At 46.9% G+C, this 15717-nt stretch overlaps 1 protein-coding gene across 2 annotated transcripts in view; it reads left to right on the forward strand.

Annotated features, from left to right (window-relative positions):
- TTC17 (tetratricopeptide repeat domain 17) overlaps positions 1-6158 on the forward strand; it is a 108442-nt gene extending 102284 nt beyond the window's left edge. For both annotated transcript variants that reach the window (XM_044750168.2, XM_014861236.3), the window contains 3 exons: positions 1296-1415; positions 3078-3221; positions 5023-6158. In XM_044750168.2, coding sequence (XP_044606103.1) covers positions 1296-1415; positions 3078-3221; positions 5023-5154 — 396 coding nt within the window. In that variant the 3' untranslated portion in view covers positions 5155-6158. The remainder of the gene's footprint in view (positions 1-1295; positions 1416-3077; positions 3222-5022) is intronic.
- The last annotated feature ends 9559 nt before the right edge of the window (positions 6159-15717 follow it).

The raw sequence follows: 15717 nt of genomic DNA on the forward strand, positions 1-15717 counted from the left end.
CAAGTGTGTTTCCCTTAACATAGCATGTCCACATCTGGAAGTGTATCCTACAAATGCACTTGCACAATTGGAAAATTACACCTTGACAAGATTATTTTTGCGGCATTGTTTGTAATAGTAAAATATTGGGGGAGAGAGGAATATTCATTAATAAGGATCTAGTTAAATAAATAATGGTACAGCCATACGATGGAATATTATGCAGCTGATAACAAAAGAATGAGGAGGCTTTCCATACACTGATGTAGAAAGATCTCCAAGGCATGTTGTTTAGTGAAAAATGCAAAGTGCAGATGAATCTTGAGTCACTTCATTTAACAAAAGAGTGGGAGTGTACGTCTGTATTCATATTTGCTTGTACAAAGCATAAAGAAATCCTAGAAGGTTAAGTAAGAAACTAAAAATAGTGTTTACTTATATATACAGTAGAGACAAGGTTGGGAGGGGGACTTTTCACTGCATAACTCTGTATAATTTCTGGTTTTTGAAAGAGTGACCTGTTCAAACAGTTAAGTAAATTTAAAGAAGAAAGAACACGGAGGGGCCACGGGGCCGAGTGGTTAAGTTTGTTCGCTACACTTCGGTGGCCCAGGGTTTCGCTGGTTCAGATCCTGGTTGCGGATGTGGCACCACTCGTCAGGCCATGCTGAGGTGGCATCCCACATGCCACAACTAGAGGGAACTAAAATATACAACTATGTACTCGGGGGATTTGGGGAGAAAAAGTAGAAACAAAAAAAAAGATTGTTAACAGTTGTTAGCTCAGGTGCCAATCTTAAAAAAAAAAGAAAGAAAGAACATGGACATGAAATATAGTTCTGCTTAGTAGTTGAGTGGATTTGGACCAGATACTTACGCTCTCTGAATCAGAGTTTTCTCATCTATAAAAAGGCTGTACAGTCATGCACTGCATCATAGCGTTTCCATCATCAATGGACCACATGTACGATGATAATCCCATAAAATTAGCACCATACAGCCTCGATGTGCAGTAGGCTGTAACATCTCGGTTTGTGTAAGTGCACTCTTAGGATACTTGCGCGATGATGAAATCGCCTAACGCATTTCTCACAAAGTATCCCTGTTGTTAAGTGATGTCCAGCTGTAAGAGTAGAATCAAGCTCATAAGATTATTAGGATTAGTGAGAGGATGAACATAAGATGTGTGACAGAGTACCGGCACCTAGTAAATACTCGTTTAAATGGTCGTGAAGTCATGTTACTGTTCTTAATCTTGGTAATAAATCAGTATGTCATTTAAGAGACATCAGCCTTTGCTGACCATTCCTTTGTAGAACCAGACGTCCTGGGTCCTTTCCAGCATGGCAGCCCTCTACTGGAGAGTGAAAGGCCAGGGGAAGAAGGCAATTGACTGCCTGCGCCAGGCCCTCCACTATGCTCCCCACCAAATGAAGGTGAGTGGGACTCCACGGGTGGGAATTTCTGTCCCTTGGTGCTTTCCACTACCCCATGGTTTATTCTGAGGTTTCAAGTAGCCCTTCTCATGCTCAGCCGGTAAGAAAGTGGCAAAAGGCTAGGAGCGGGCGGAAGAACCTCTGACCTGCTTCTGCCACCAGAAGCCGGGAAGTTATGCCCACTGTCGGGCCTCCCCTCCCTCGGCAAGCCAGAACGTGGGGAAGGGCTTCTGCATCACCATAAGACGTTACATCATTTGATACCCATCCTGCTGTGTGCAGAGCCACCCAGCGTACAGCAGATGCACCGGCCTAGGCAGGCGCCACCCCAGAAGTCCTTCTGGGTCTGGCCTGTCCCCAGGGTCCGGAGGCCTCTACCACTGGTTTGCTTACACTCCTGACTTGAGCTTGCTTCCCAACACAGCAACAGAAGCAGATTTCCATTTCTTCACGTACACCAGTCAGTTCCTGGTCTTTGTCTGACTTCACCTTTTCCACAAGCACGAAAACACCCAGCTAACCCTGTGTGACATCAATCTTTTCAAAAAAGCCAGTTACTCTGTGACAACTGAGAATGTACAACTCTTTAACAGACATCTGTATCCACACGTGCTGAGTTCTGCGTGAATCTCCAGATTCACACTTCCTCCAGACAGGGCTTGTGTCTTCTCTGTTTGCAAGGATGGTGTGTGGGTGGCGGAGGAGCGCAGGCTTCTCCGTCAGGCAGGGCTGAGTGCTGAAGGCAGCTCTGCCTCTTGCTAGCTTGGTGACCTTAGGCAAGTTAGTGCACCTCTGCGACCTCGTATAATGGCATGCCTGTCCAGTTAGGACAAAGATGGGTCCTTTTTCTGTTTCTTCTCTATCTCTTGTAGAACCCAGTACAATGTGATACAGGCAGCAGTCGCTCAGGGAACATTTAAAGGGAATAAATATTTGTGATGATGATAATGTTGCTGCCTGTTCAACCCATCCTGGGCTCTATCCTAGGCAACAGGGAAGGGCCAAGACTCTGGATCAGGAGTCAGGGAACTTTTTCTTAAAGGGCCTGATAGTGTGAGATGTAGGCAGCCCAGGCAGCCTGTGTCGCAACCCCTCAGTTCTGCCATGGTAGCATGAAAGCAGCCACAGAAACACATAAAGGAATTAGAATGTTGTGTTCCAATGAAACATTAGAGACACAGGCCACAGGGTGGATGTGGTCTGTGGGCCAGAGTCTGCCAGCCTCTGCTTCAGATGGTGCAGTGGCCCCTGCAGAAAGTACCATGGCTCTATGACAAGATGACTCAAGGTGTGGTCTGCGGAGGTGTCAGTCCACAAACTATTCATTACCAATCCACAGTGAGACGGCACTGGCCCCAGAGCGTAAGCCAACAACCGCCCTCAGCCCGTTGTTCACTCGATGGACATTTTTGTTCTGTTTTGTTTTCGAGGCAAGACTTTCTCAAGGAAAGTTACTTTCTGAAGGTAGTAACGCATTGCTTTATATTCTGATGCAAGCTCCCGATCTAGCACAGACCTGCGGCAAACAGCAGCCTAGCACTTGAGTTTCTCTCTGTCATTTACCAGGAAACACCAAGTGCATTGCTCATGATCACACCAACCAAGAGTGAAAACTTCCAGACCCGTATCCTTCCCTTCTCACCCTTCCGCTTCCTCTCCCAGGACGTGCCCCTGATCAGCCTGGCCAACATCTTGCACAACGCCAAGCTCTGGAACGACGCCGTCATCGTCGCCACCATGGCTGTGGAGATCGCACCACACTTTGCCGTGAACCACTTCACGCTGGGCAACGTCTATGTGGCGATGGTGAGCTGGTGGTGCGGGCGGAGCAAAGGGCACTGCCACTTCTCGCAGTGGCACATCTTGGGTTTCAGAACTTCTTTGCCTATGTCCATGTCCTCCAGCTTCCTGTAAATTTCATGTCTCAAATTGCTAGCTCCAGTATTTTATGGATGGGGGTTTGTGAGTGTTTAAAAGTAGTACATGAGTCATCTAAGTATTTGCAGCTATGTAGTTTCTCACCCTCAGTGTAACGCTGATAGTGGAGTCCGTTTTACCCACAGTTTTCTGGAGACTTCACCTGTGCCAGAACACCTCGGTTAACACCCCACGTGGGCGTATGCGCACCTGTGCTGTCGGACTTCCAGGTCGGGCTGTGCCTGTCATTGCGCTCATGGTGCCCTGTGCATACTTCTCTGCCATATTTTCACCTTGTTTTATAATTTTTAAGTTTTTGTCTTTCCCCCTACACTAGGAACTTCTTAGGGAAAAGACCCCTCTTCATCTCCCCATTCCAGCACTTCACAGCGTTTGGCACATAGTAGGTGGTCACCAAATGTTATATGAATGATGGGTGCCATAGTGTCATGGGACACCGTTTACATAGAAAATGGCAAAGCTGTCCTCCAGAGCCCTCGTTCCATTCAGAAACACGGACCGATTTCGGAAGTTACAATCCCAGGGGTCTCCCAGAAGCTGTCATAGCCGAATTTAACATGAGAATCATGCCATCCACTTTCACACAAAGCTCTGTGTCCCCATGGGGCTGTTCCCCAGGTGCTCTCAATAAAGGTTAATAGAATGAGCAGCTTCAAGCTTTCACTTTCATGTGTCATCCTTGACTTCAAAGGCAGGAAGTGTGATTTGGCCGGTTCAGTATTGCTGAATGTGCACATTCCCTCTCTGCTTCTTAAAATTGGAGAATCTATTTTCATCCACAGTAAATGTGAAATTTGCTACTATGAATGGGAATTCTGCCAGTCATTTGGCTGGAAGGAGTCCTCTAACCAGTTGGTTTGGGCTCTTCTTTGAGAGTATTAGTCTAAGTAAAAGACTACCATCTTCAATATGGCAGTGGTCATTTCCAAAACACGTTCATATTTTTAAATGTTAGAGAGAATAAAAAACTATTTCAGGCGGCTGGCCCCATGGCATAATGGTTATACGTTCACACTTTCTGCTTAGGTGGCCTGGGGTTCATGGGTTCAGATCCTGGGCACAGACCTACACACCCCTTATCAAGCCATGCTGTGGCAGCATCCCACATACAAAATAGAGCAAGATGGCACAGATGGCAGCTCAGGGCTAATCTTCCTCAGCAAAAAAAAAAAAAAAAAAACTTTCAAAATTCACAAGTCTAATTGAGATACCTAACTTGACTTCCATCTTTCTGGCCACAGTATAAAATTCGGGCAAATGCATCATGAGTATTTGCCAGGCAAGATTCTAGAGGTTTCTGTGAGGATTAACTGGAAGGGTTTCATAAAGCACCTAGCACAGGGCCTGGCACCCAGCAGGTCCTCAGTAATCTTAGATCGTTCCCTACCACCATCATTGCCACCATCCTGTTGTTGGGTCAGACCTTTCTAGTGACGTCCCCTTTCCCTCTGGCTCTTGGGCTCTGCCATAGTTTCGTTGTGATGATGCTCCATGGGGCTGGAAGTAGTTTCCCTCCAGACCTCAGAGTTTTCCTCAGAGATTTAGATCCATTGAGAAAATACTGCAAGATTGGTCAGTAGCACAGAGGTGCTTTTCGAGAAAAAAGTCCCAGGATCTATTTAGTCTGCTGGCAGGCTCCCTCTCACATTTGTCGCTTTGCCCCTCACAGGAAGAGTTTGAAAAAGCGCTAGTGTGGTATGAATCAACCCTGAAGCTGCAGCCCGAGTTCGTCCCGGCCAAGAACCGAATCCAGACCATCCAGTGTCACCTGATGCTGAAGAAGGGACGGCGTGCTCCTTAGCGCTCTCCTTTCACCCTCTCTCTTTTCTCATGCTCTTAAAAAAAAAGAATAAGAAAAGAACCCAATCATTGTCAGTATCTACTTTTAATGATGTGTGTGAAATAACTGAGTAGACTCATCCCAGGACTTTGCCATTTGTGGGAACTGGTTTGTTTCCGTTTTTAAGTTCCTTCTTTCCCCCAGCCAACCTCAGAAACACAAATTTCTTAAAAGGAAAATGCAGCTTAAAGATATCGTGTAAATACTGAGCCAAGACGTTCCCGGAGCTGAGCTCCGTCTCCGAGACCTCGATGCCTTTAGGGCTCTTCTCAGTGGTCCAGCCAGCCGCCTCCTCTTCGGTGGAGGACGAAACCACACTGCACATTCTCTGCTTCCTGTCGTAGCCTCTGTTGTCAGTGGAAATGCAAAGCCCGTCTGGTGCCAATCAGTGAGAAGCAGTGTTCTGCGCTCTCCCCATTCGAGCTCCATGCCGTGCCCAGTCTTGTCCGGTCCATGCTGCTATGTTACAAACTCTCACAGGTAGTTTGCAGGGGAGGAAGGGCAACATGATTTTAAAAACAAAATATTTACAGCAACAACGACTCTTAGGATCACCGCTCCTTTGTGATGTTATTTATGTTGGGGAGGGAGGGGGGCTGAGCAGGGGAAGTCAGCAATGTACAACATCTATATCATTTGTACTTTAATTCCAAATCACAAGGAAACCAATAAGTTGCAGTCCTATATAACAGGTTTATATATATAGAATATGTATATTTGAAGCCCTCTACAGACTGAGTCTATGTTCTACTAAATCTTTGTTCGCTGTGTTACCCATCTTGGAATAGGGTGTGAGTGTCAGCTCCCCCTCTCGGAGGCCTCAGCCCCTCAGGAGAGAGGGAGCCAAGGTGGAGTGTTTTTGTACGATGCTTTTACCTCTGGTCCCAAGAGAATCAGCAACTCCAGGCATTTTGGAATCTTCAAGGGCACATACTGAGAACAAAAATAAAAGTTGTTTATGAGCAAAATAGGTCTGTAGTGTGGTTTTTCTTTCGAACCAGGCTAATTTGGACAGCTCTGAAACCTGGCTGTCGCTCTGGACCTGATGCTCTCAAGTCCTAGCTTGTCTTTATCTTTCTTACCACACAGCAAGGTGAGGGGGGAACCATCCGTCACTAGGTTTGATGGTTGATGAACTCAGCAACACGATGTACTTGACCAAGAAAGATGCCCGACCCATCAACAGATGTTCAGTGTAACTGACCTTCCCAGAAAAGGAAGGCTAATCCAAGCCACAGCGTCACATCCCCTCAGGCGAGCACCGACCCTAAAGGTCACTCAAGTAAGCCTCGAGGAGAACCTTGGCGACAGTCATACCAGTATGAGATTGAGCATTCCCTTTGGGACAGGAGTCCGCTGAAGACAGGATTTCTGTGGACTTTCCTAGAACATGACCAGACACCAGTGTCACATACTGGGTCACTGAACTGGAGCATTTGGTTCTAGCACAGGCCATGGCATTTCTTAGAAAGAGGTGAGCCATCAGACACTTGAGAACTCTGTCTTTTATGCAGCCAGAGTCCAACTAATTCCCAACAGTTTTATCAGATGTATTTTGAGAACAAGCTCATTTGTTGCTGAAAACAATGAACCTTTATTCACCAGAGGGATCCTTATAAGTTAACGTGTGTGTCTGAGTGTATTCCTTGCTTCCCCACCTCTCCACGATTTGACCTCTAGTTTTTTCTGAAACACTCAACACTTGTTTTTTGGTCTGGGTTTCTTTCATTTACATACAATGAAATTCACTCTTTGGTGTATGGTTCTGTGGGTTTTGACAAATGCATAGAGTCATGTAGCCACCATAACAATCAAGATACGAAACTTCCATCACCCCCAAAAGACTCCCTCAGGCTGCCCCTTTGGGGTCAAATCCCAGCCTTAACCATTGGCAACCACTGGTCTTTGCTCCCTGTAGTTTTCTGTAATGTCACATCAATGGAATTATCCAGTATATAGTCTTTTGAGCCTGACTGCTTTCATTTAACATAATGCACTTGAGATTCATCCATGTTGTTGCATGAATCATTGCTGAGTAGTATTCCATCGTTTGTTCACCTGTTGGAGGACACTGGGATGTTTCCAGCTTTTGGCAATTATGAATAATGCTGCAGTAAACATGTAGGTTTTTGCGTGCACACAGATGTTCATTTGTGTAAATAATTCAGCAGTCATTTTCTTGTTGTAGATTCAAGTTCTTGCTATGTTCCAGGATTCAAGTTTTCCACGAGATAAAACTCATTTAAGCCTCACGCCAACCCAACAGTGTAAGTACTGTAGTTACTCCAATTTTAAGAACAGGAAAACTGAGACCGAGATTAAGTAACTTGCCCAAGACCACAGCTGGGAAGTGATGGGTCGAGGTGTGAGCTCAAGCAGTCTGTTCTAGAGCCAGCACTCCCAAACACCGTGCTACATTCAGCCACGATCTCCTTTAATCCTCAGGACAAAATAAAGTAGAAGATATTATCTCTATTTTACAGATGAGAGAACCAAGCCTCACAGGTGAAGTCACCGGTTCGTAACCACACAGTATGTGGTGTTCAGATTCAAACCAAGTTCAGATTTGCCTAAATTAGTGCACCAAATGAGTGCTCTTAACTGCTCCACGATACTTCTTCCATGGATGAGTTATTTCCAGTAAGCGCTTCATTCTTAATTGTTCCCTGTTTGCTTTCAGGTGTGTTGATCTTGTCTCTCCCGCGTGTGTTCCTAGGTCACGTGTCTGTCTCCTACCACTGAATGCAGTACCTAGTCTATAGTAAACACTCAGTAAATGCTGAATGATTGACAAACAATGGAATTGACACCTTCCTCTCCTTCCTGCTTTTGGAGTTCTGAGGGCTTTCCACCCACAGCTCACAATTTTTTAGGAAACTAATCAAAGGGAAATAAAATATCTTGCTTCTCTGCAATGTGACTTGCAAAAAAACACACACACACACACACACAGACCCATCCTTCTGCCTCAGGTTCCCTGCTCTCAATCTGGCTAATAGGTTCATAGAGGAAAGAGTCTCCCCTTCACTGCCCAAGGGCCCTGCAGTGCTGGTTGAGAAGAAGGTGGGGCCAGTCTGATGGGGCCAGCTTTGTGCAGATCACTCCCCTTTCCTGGGCCTCCAGAGACTCCACTCTGATACCTGTGCCTGCTGTCGTCTCCCAAGCAGTGGCTGAGCCCGCAGCCGGGAGACTGGCTTCTAACTGCAGCTTTTGTGGTTATTCCACGGGTCACACGAGCCCTCCCTAGAACTACTTCCATGTTTTCCCCTTCTGTGGAGATGCAAACAGGCCAGTCCAGCTCTACCTACAAACATTTAATTCAGCACCTATTGATATCCAGCACTGTGAGTGAGACATTACACGTGGTCTCCGCCCTCAGAGTCACTATCTAGTTGAAGAGACAAGACAAAGCTGAGAGAATCAGAAGATACAAAGTCCACTCCAGCAGAAGCCTGAATGTTGAAGACCCAGAAAGGGAGTTTTCTGATGCATCCACTACCTGAGTCCCCTGGGATGGTGTAGCATTTTCTAGGTGCACATACCTGGTTTTGGACGCTCCAGAGCCCTCCATGGCTCAGCCTTGCCTGCCTTTCCATGTTTTTCTTCTGCCACTCATTTTTCATTCAACAAACTTGTATTGAATACTTCCTGTGTGCCAGGGACCGTGCTGGCCACTGCAGGTAATTCTTTATGGTGGGAGAACAGAGTGTGGCTGGAGGAGGTGGGGAGAGATGAGGCTGGGGCCAGATCATGGAAGACATCATAAGCAGAGCTAAGGGGTTTGGGCTTGTCCTGAGGGAAATGGAGAGCCACTCCTCCACTTGCACTTGAAGCTACAATTTAGTGTTTCCCACATGCATCAAATTTCCACATTTCCATGCCTGGGATCATGCTGTTCCCACTACCTGAATGCTAGCTTCTCCCACTCTTCCCCTTTTTTTTCACAAACTCCACTGGTTTTCGGAGGCATTGTTCACGTGTCACAGGATGCCATGCTCCTCCAGCACCTGTGATGACCCCTGTGGTGACACTCATCACACTGCATGGAAACGAGCTGACTCTGTATCTTGTCTCCAACCAGATGCTTAGCCCCATGTCTCATAAATGTCTATATCCCCTGCCCTTACAACATATGGGCCTGGAAAAAAAGGTTGCTTGATTAAAAAAATAGTTACTGAACTATTGCATTAATGGCAAACAGATCCAGCAGTACCCTAGAGGAGCCACAGCAACATCAGGGAGAAGAGACTGGAAATAGGCAGCTATTGAAAGGGAGAAGGATGACTAAATCAGAGAAAACTCCAGAGGATGTGTGGAGAAGCCGTTCTCACCTGACCAACAGAGGTACAGCCTGGCCTCTCAGCGCCACCCCTGAGCCACCCATTGCTCCTGATCTGTGTAAAACACTTTGAACAGGGACAGGCACACACCATGCAAACAATAAATATTAGCTCTCTGTATTACCAGAGGTCTTCAATCCTGCCACCAAGTCTTTTGCCAATTCTAGGAATAAATTACCTTTTTCTTTCTGTTAAGAGTTTTGTTCCATTTCTGAACCCTGATTCAAAAGCTTGGCTGCCTGACACAGTGATTCTTAGTCTGGAAGGGGAGGAGCTTGCCCCATGAGAAAATCTAATAAAAATACCTGCGGGAATTTTTATCTTCTGTTTTTCACATTAGTGGATTCCTTCCCATCTATCTTCCAATTCATTAACTCTCTCTTCAGCTGTGTCTAGTCTACTGTTTAACCTAGTCACTGAGAGTTTTATTTCAATAATGATATTTTTCACTTGTAGGATCTCTATGTGGTTTTTTTCATTATATCTATCTGCTGCTTTTGTTTCATAACTTCTCCTGGTTTTGTGATGCTAGTCTTTCTTTAACTACTTGAACATTTTCAGCATTCTTACTTTTCAAATTACTCTATTATTTCTTCTTCATCAGGAATGAATTCTTCTGTTCGTTGGGCATGTGGACTGTCTGACCCCATAACTTTGGAATTCCCCAGTTCTCAGTCTTTAAATCTCTTGTCTATATTCTCTCATGTCCTTAGTGATCTCATCCAGTGACATGGTTCAAATACTTGTGACATCTCCAGCATAGATATCCTCTGTTAATCCTAAACTCATTTATCCAACTGTCTACTCGATCTTAACGTGGTCTGTACAAGACTAAATTCCTTATCCACCCCCAAAATTCTTGTTTAACTTTGGTCTTCCCATCTGCGTTAATAGCAACTCCCTCCTCCTTCCAATTACTCAGGTCAAAAAAAAATCCTAGAGTAATCTTGACTTGTGAAAACATAAGTCAGATCATGTCATTCCCCTGCTTAAAACCAGTGACTTTCAAGGCTTTATAAAGCCCTACAAAAACAAGCAAACTACACAATCCAGCTCACCTCTCTGGCTTCATCTCCTCTTATTCTCCCTCTTGCTTACTCCTCTTCAGCCCCACTGGCCTCCTACTGTGTTTGGAAACTTCCAGCCTGCTTCTGCCTCAGGACATCTGCACTTGCTGTTCCCATTGTCTGAAATACCCGTCCCCCAAATAAGCACTTGGCTCACCTCCTCACCACCTTCACTGCGAGGCTTCCCTGATCACAATATTTTATCCCCCTTTCCTGCTTTACTTGTCTCCACAACTCATCATTATTGCATCTACTATGTGTGCTCTTTATTTTCTGTCACTCCCAGCCAGAACCTAAGTTCTAACCATGCAAGATTTGTATCTGTTTTGTATGCATCTATAGCCCCAGGTACACAGCGGGTGTCCAGAGAAAACTGTTGAATGAATGAATGGATGAATGAATGAATGAGTGAGTGGTGCTGGACTTCCTCATGTATTTTGTATTTTTTGTTCTTATTCAGCGGGAGTTAAGATCCAAGGCAATCCCACAAGCCCCTGGAGTTGAGGATGCCTCTCCGTGGGGCAGTTTTTGAGGTGGTCTCTGCTGGAATCCCTACGAGGTCAAACACATTTTTATGTTAGTTCCTGAGGCTGGGTTCCCACTTTGTCTGGAGAGTGTGAATTAGGGGCCTACCTTCCCACAGGTAGGAGGCTCAGGGTCCGAATATATTTACCTGGTGGACAGGCACTTTCTGGCCTGGGTCTTGTCCCTGGCTGCCGGCCTTACACAGAGCCCAGTTCCACCTCTCAGTTGTCCATGAGGCCTAATTCCTGTCCCTATGTGGGTGTAAGACCACAGTTGCTCAGGCCCGCGGTAATTCTCAGGCCCTGTGGGCTGTGCAGCACCAGGTCCACTCCATTGCTGGCACCTAGTAATTTCTCTTCTTGATTTTGAGTTAGTGTGATATTTTAAAATACCATTATTTTAATAGTGATATTTAATAAGCTGATTCTATGCTACATGTGACCTTTCCCCCAAGAAATCTGGAACCTTCCCCTGGGGGACATGAACCCCTGTGTGAGAAGGATTGCTACAGATAGACATGAATTATATCCTTCATAAGGGCTGAAGTAGAAAACAGCATTCAAACACACCGGCTTCAGAGCAGACTCCCATTTTGTCTAGAGTTCACCTCCTCCAGAGTTAGACCATGCCCTCCAACCCCAAAATCTCTGCAGAGACCTATCGCAGAAAGCCCAGCTTCTCTGAAAATGCCTAGCTCCTTGGGGAGGTACCTTTTACGATTTGAAAACAAGCCAAGATCCCTGATAAAAGTAAGGCCCAGCCAGACTCAGCACGTGGTAACTTCATAAAAATGGCAGATGGGAGCCCGGGGCTTCTCCAAGAGTTTTGAGAATGTGTCCAGAGTTGTTTTCTCTACAGCCAGGTGCCCCAAGCTGAAGCTAGTGAGGATCAGGGGCCTGGGAATAAGAGACTGGACCAACTTCTGCCCGTTGCTCTCCAAATCCTGCAGGTGGCAGCTGGACACAAGGCTGAGCATCTGAGGACCAAACTCAGCCACTAAGCAGAGGACCGCATGGCATTCCAGGCACAAGGATGCTCACAATCAAGGGTCACAGTCTCTGGCTGCAGAGGATGGAGAGGCGGAGGGAGGCCCCAGACCTGCACCGTCTAGTATGGTAGCCACTAACCAATCTGCCTTTTGACATTTACATTTAAATTCATTAAAATGGGATAAAATAAAAAATTCAGTCCCTCGGTTGCACTAGCCGCAAGTGCTCAACAGCCACACGGGGCTACCGTAGGACAGCACAGATGAAACATTCCATCCTCAGAAAGTCCCATGGGAGAGTGTTACCCCAGACAATGAGCCCCACCTAGTGTACCAACACCCAGACACCAGACAGAGTCTGAGATGGAACTCACCTCTGGAGAAGGCCCATTCAGAAGGCCCCAAAGCATCGGTCCCCTGAAGAGGGCCTCTCCTCACCTCCTTTTCTTCCTTCCAGTTTTACTGAGATATAATTGACACATAGCACTGTACAGGTTTGAAGTGTACAGAATAATGACTTGACTTACATATGTTGTGAAGTGATTACCATGATAAGTCTAGTTAATATCCATCATCTCATATAGATACAAAAAAAAGAAAAAAATGGTTTTTTTCTGTGATGCGAACTCTTAGGATCTACTCTCTTGACAAGTTTCAAATATATCAGAGATCAGCGTTCACTACGGTCATCATGTACATTACATCTCCGGGACTTATTTATCTTATAACTGGAAGTTTGTACCTTTTGATCACCTTTATCCAATTACCCCTCACCTCCTTCTTGAGAAATAAAGATTTCTCCTCAAGGCCAGATGGCATTTGGGGTTTAGGGCTCCAGATGAAATTGAGTGTGAAACAGTATAAAGCCCTGGGGTTTTTTGGCTAAAAGAGTACTTGGAGGTGTTCTGAGGGCCAGCTGCAGGTCCCACCACATCACGTTCCTTCAGGCCTCAGTGCCTTTGAATATGCTGTGACCTCTGCCCAGAATGCTCCTTCCTTCACATCCACTTGTCAAACAGTGAGTACTGTGCCAGGGCTGTCAGCACCTGCCGGTCCTCCCTCAGCACCCACTTCTGCATGCCCAAGTCTGCTAGCCTTGCTCACTGGGACTCTGCCGGGCCTTTGTTCCGGCTGTGGGAGCACACTTGGCCCTGTACAGGCAGGCAATGTTGGAGAGTTAATGCTTGACTGATGGGGTGTCAGTGGATAGATACACCCTGGAGCAGGATCACTCTGAGGTCTGTTGTGCATTTTCCCCCAGAGCCTCCAGCGGTGGCCCTCAGGGGCAACTGGCCTGATGGGACAGCCTTCACTGGCCTTCTCCACCCTCTGTCCTACTCTCCCTTCCCTGCCGCTGAGTCCTCAGATCACCTGCCAAATAAATGACCCGCACTTGAATTCTTAGGGTCTTTTTCGGGGGCAACCCAAACCAAGACAAGGGCATGCTGTGTGCCAGACACAGTGGAAAGCACAGAGGAAAAGAGATTTAAAGGAACAAACTCAGTTCCTCCCTCCTGAGTTTACAGTGACACGGATGAGGCAGGCAGGTAAAGAGGCAATCAGGACACTGTGGGGCAAGGAGCATTGTGACGGGGCCAGAGAGGGTGGGAGGAGCCCCGAGGAGAGACACCAGCCCAGCCTGGGTGGTGGAAGCGTAAGGAACACTGTTGGGGTGGGGGGGAGGGTGGAGTTAAGCTGAGTGCTGAAGGACAAGGGAGGGATGGGAACCCCAGACAGAAGCACTCCTGAGGACAATGAACGCAGAGCCATTGACACCTTTCCCACTGGGAATAATCTGATGGGATTGATGTCTCACGAAGACCACGCTGGCAGTGATGTGGAGAATGGACCAGAGTGGGTGAGGATGAAAACTGGGTGCCCACCTGGGAGGCTGGTGTGGGAATGGATAAGAGATGGAGCACAAATTAGACACCCACGTCCTGGGGATGAGCAGAAGATGAGGGATCAGAGGAGAGCTGATGAAGCAGAGTTGCCAGGACCCAGCGATCACTTAGCCACAGAGGCTGAGGGAGATGAAGTCTTCACGCTGATCCCCAGGTTTCTGGCTTAGGAAGCGGTGGATGGTGCTGCCATTCCCCGCAACATGAAGTGCAGGAGGAGGAGTGGGTTTGGGGGAAAGATGATGCCTTTAATTTTGGATACAATTTAAGGTGCCTGTAGGTTTCTGGTTCCCAAACGGTGGTCCGCAGACCAGCAGCCTCAGCATCGCTGGGAGCTTGTTAGAAATGCACATTCTCAGGCTCTACCACGGAACTTCTGAATCAGGAACTCTGTGGGTGGGCCCAGCAATCTAGGTTTTCACAAATCCTCTAGCTCTCAAGGTAGTGGTATACTGGTAAATGTTTAACAACTGACCATTGGGTGGGGAGAGGAGAGTCCTGATCTTAGTATTTGCCAATTCTGGTGGTGTAATAATCCCACCATGGCCGATTTCGAGCTACCAATCTGACATCAGCCAACACGGAGTTGGGAAGAGATGCACACAACCGTCTCTCGCAGGCAGTAGGAAACGGCTCTGGGTGAATCTGAGGCACACCTGTGGCCCCAGAACCACTGCTCTAGGCCGATGGCATGAGCTTATCTAGTAACCAGGTAGATAAAAGGGCTAAAGCTCAAGAGAGAAAACTGGGATGCAGAAAACGTGAGGGAGATGTCAGTGTAGACACAGGGACCAACCATGTAAACACAGGGAGTGCTAACATGAATAATAAGTCTTGGTCCTGGGTCCCTGCCCGCAAGAAGTATGCAGTCACTTGGGGAGAAAGACATGCAGACAGTCTTAGCAGAGAGAGCAGCAGAGGTGCCAAGGAGGGGGCAGTCCCGTCAACCTGGGAAGGTCAGAGAAGCTTCTTGGAGGAGGTGGCTTTTTAACACAGGAAGGGAATTGGGTAGAGAACAGGCAGCCAGTCTTCCGGGAAGGAGGAAAGGCAGAGGGAAGAAAAGGACAAAATGTGTTCAGGGACCGCAGGTGGCTGGGCATGGCCGAAGGGAGGTATACGCACCATCGTGGTGGAAGGTGAGCCCAGAGAAGCCAGATCAAGGAGGGTCTTGGGCTCAGAGCTAAGGAATTTGGACTTTATTTTGAAACGTATAAGGAATCATTGAAGAATTTGAAGCAGTGGAGGGTTATGATCAAAATGGAAAGGTCATTCAGTCTCCTTAATCATTATGCTCTATTGACAACAGAATTTTTTCTGTTTCTCAAAGTGTTAGGCTATTTCCCACCACCGGGCCTTTGTGTCTGCACGTCCCCTGCCTGGGACTCTCTCCCGCGGGCTCTCCTCCGGGTTGACTTAGCGTTCAAGGTTCAGCCCAAGTGTCACCTCTCCGAGGGGCCCTCCCCGGCCATGACATGATTTAAAACAGGCCTCCTTGGTTCTCTCTATCACAGCACCTCATCCAGCTCCCTGTCACAGATAGCACTACCCACCAGCTAATTTCATTTCATTGTTTCTGTGGTGGAGTTAAAAATTCATACATCTCAACTCAGATGTGCCAGAGCAGAAACCAACTTGATTTCCCACAACCGAACTCTAACTGGATTCTCGAGGCCCTCTTCTCATTTTCTCCCAGTTTCAGGATG

The sequence above is a fragment of the Equus asinus genome, chromosome 17, assembly GCF_041296235.1.
Source record: "Equus asinus isolate D_3611 breed Donkey chromosome 17, EquAss-T2T_v2, whole genome shotgun sequence".
Taxonomy (NCBI): domain Eukaryota; kingdom Metazoa; phylum Chordata; class Mammalia; order Perissodactyla; family Equidae; genus Equus; species Equus asinus.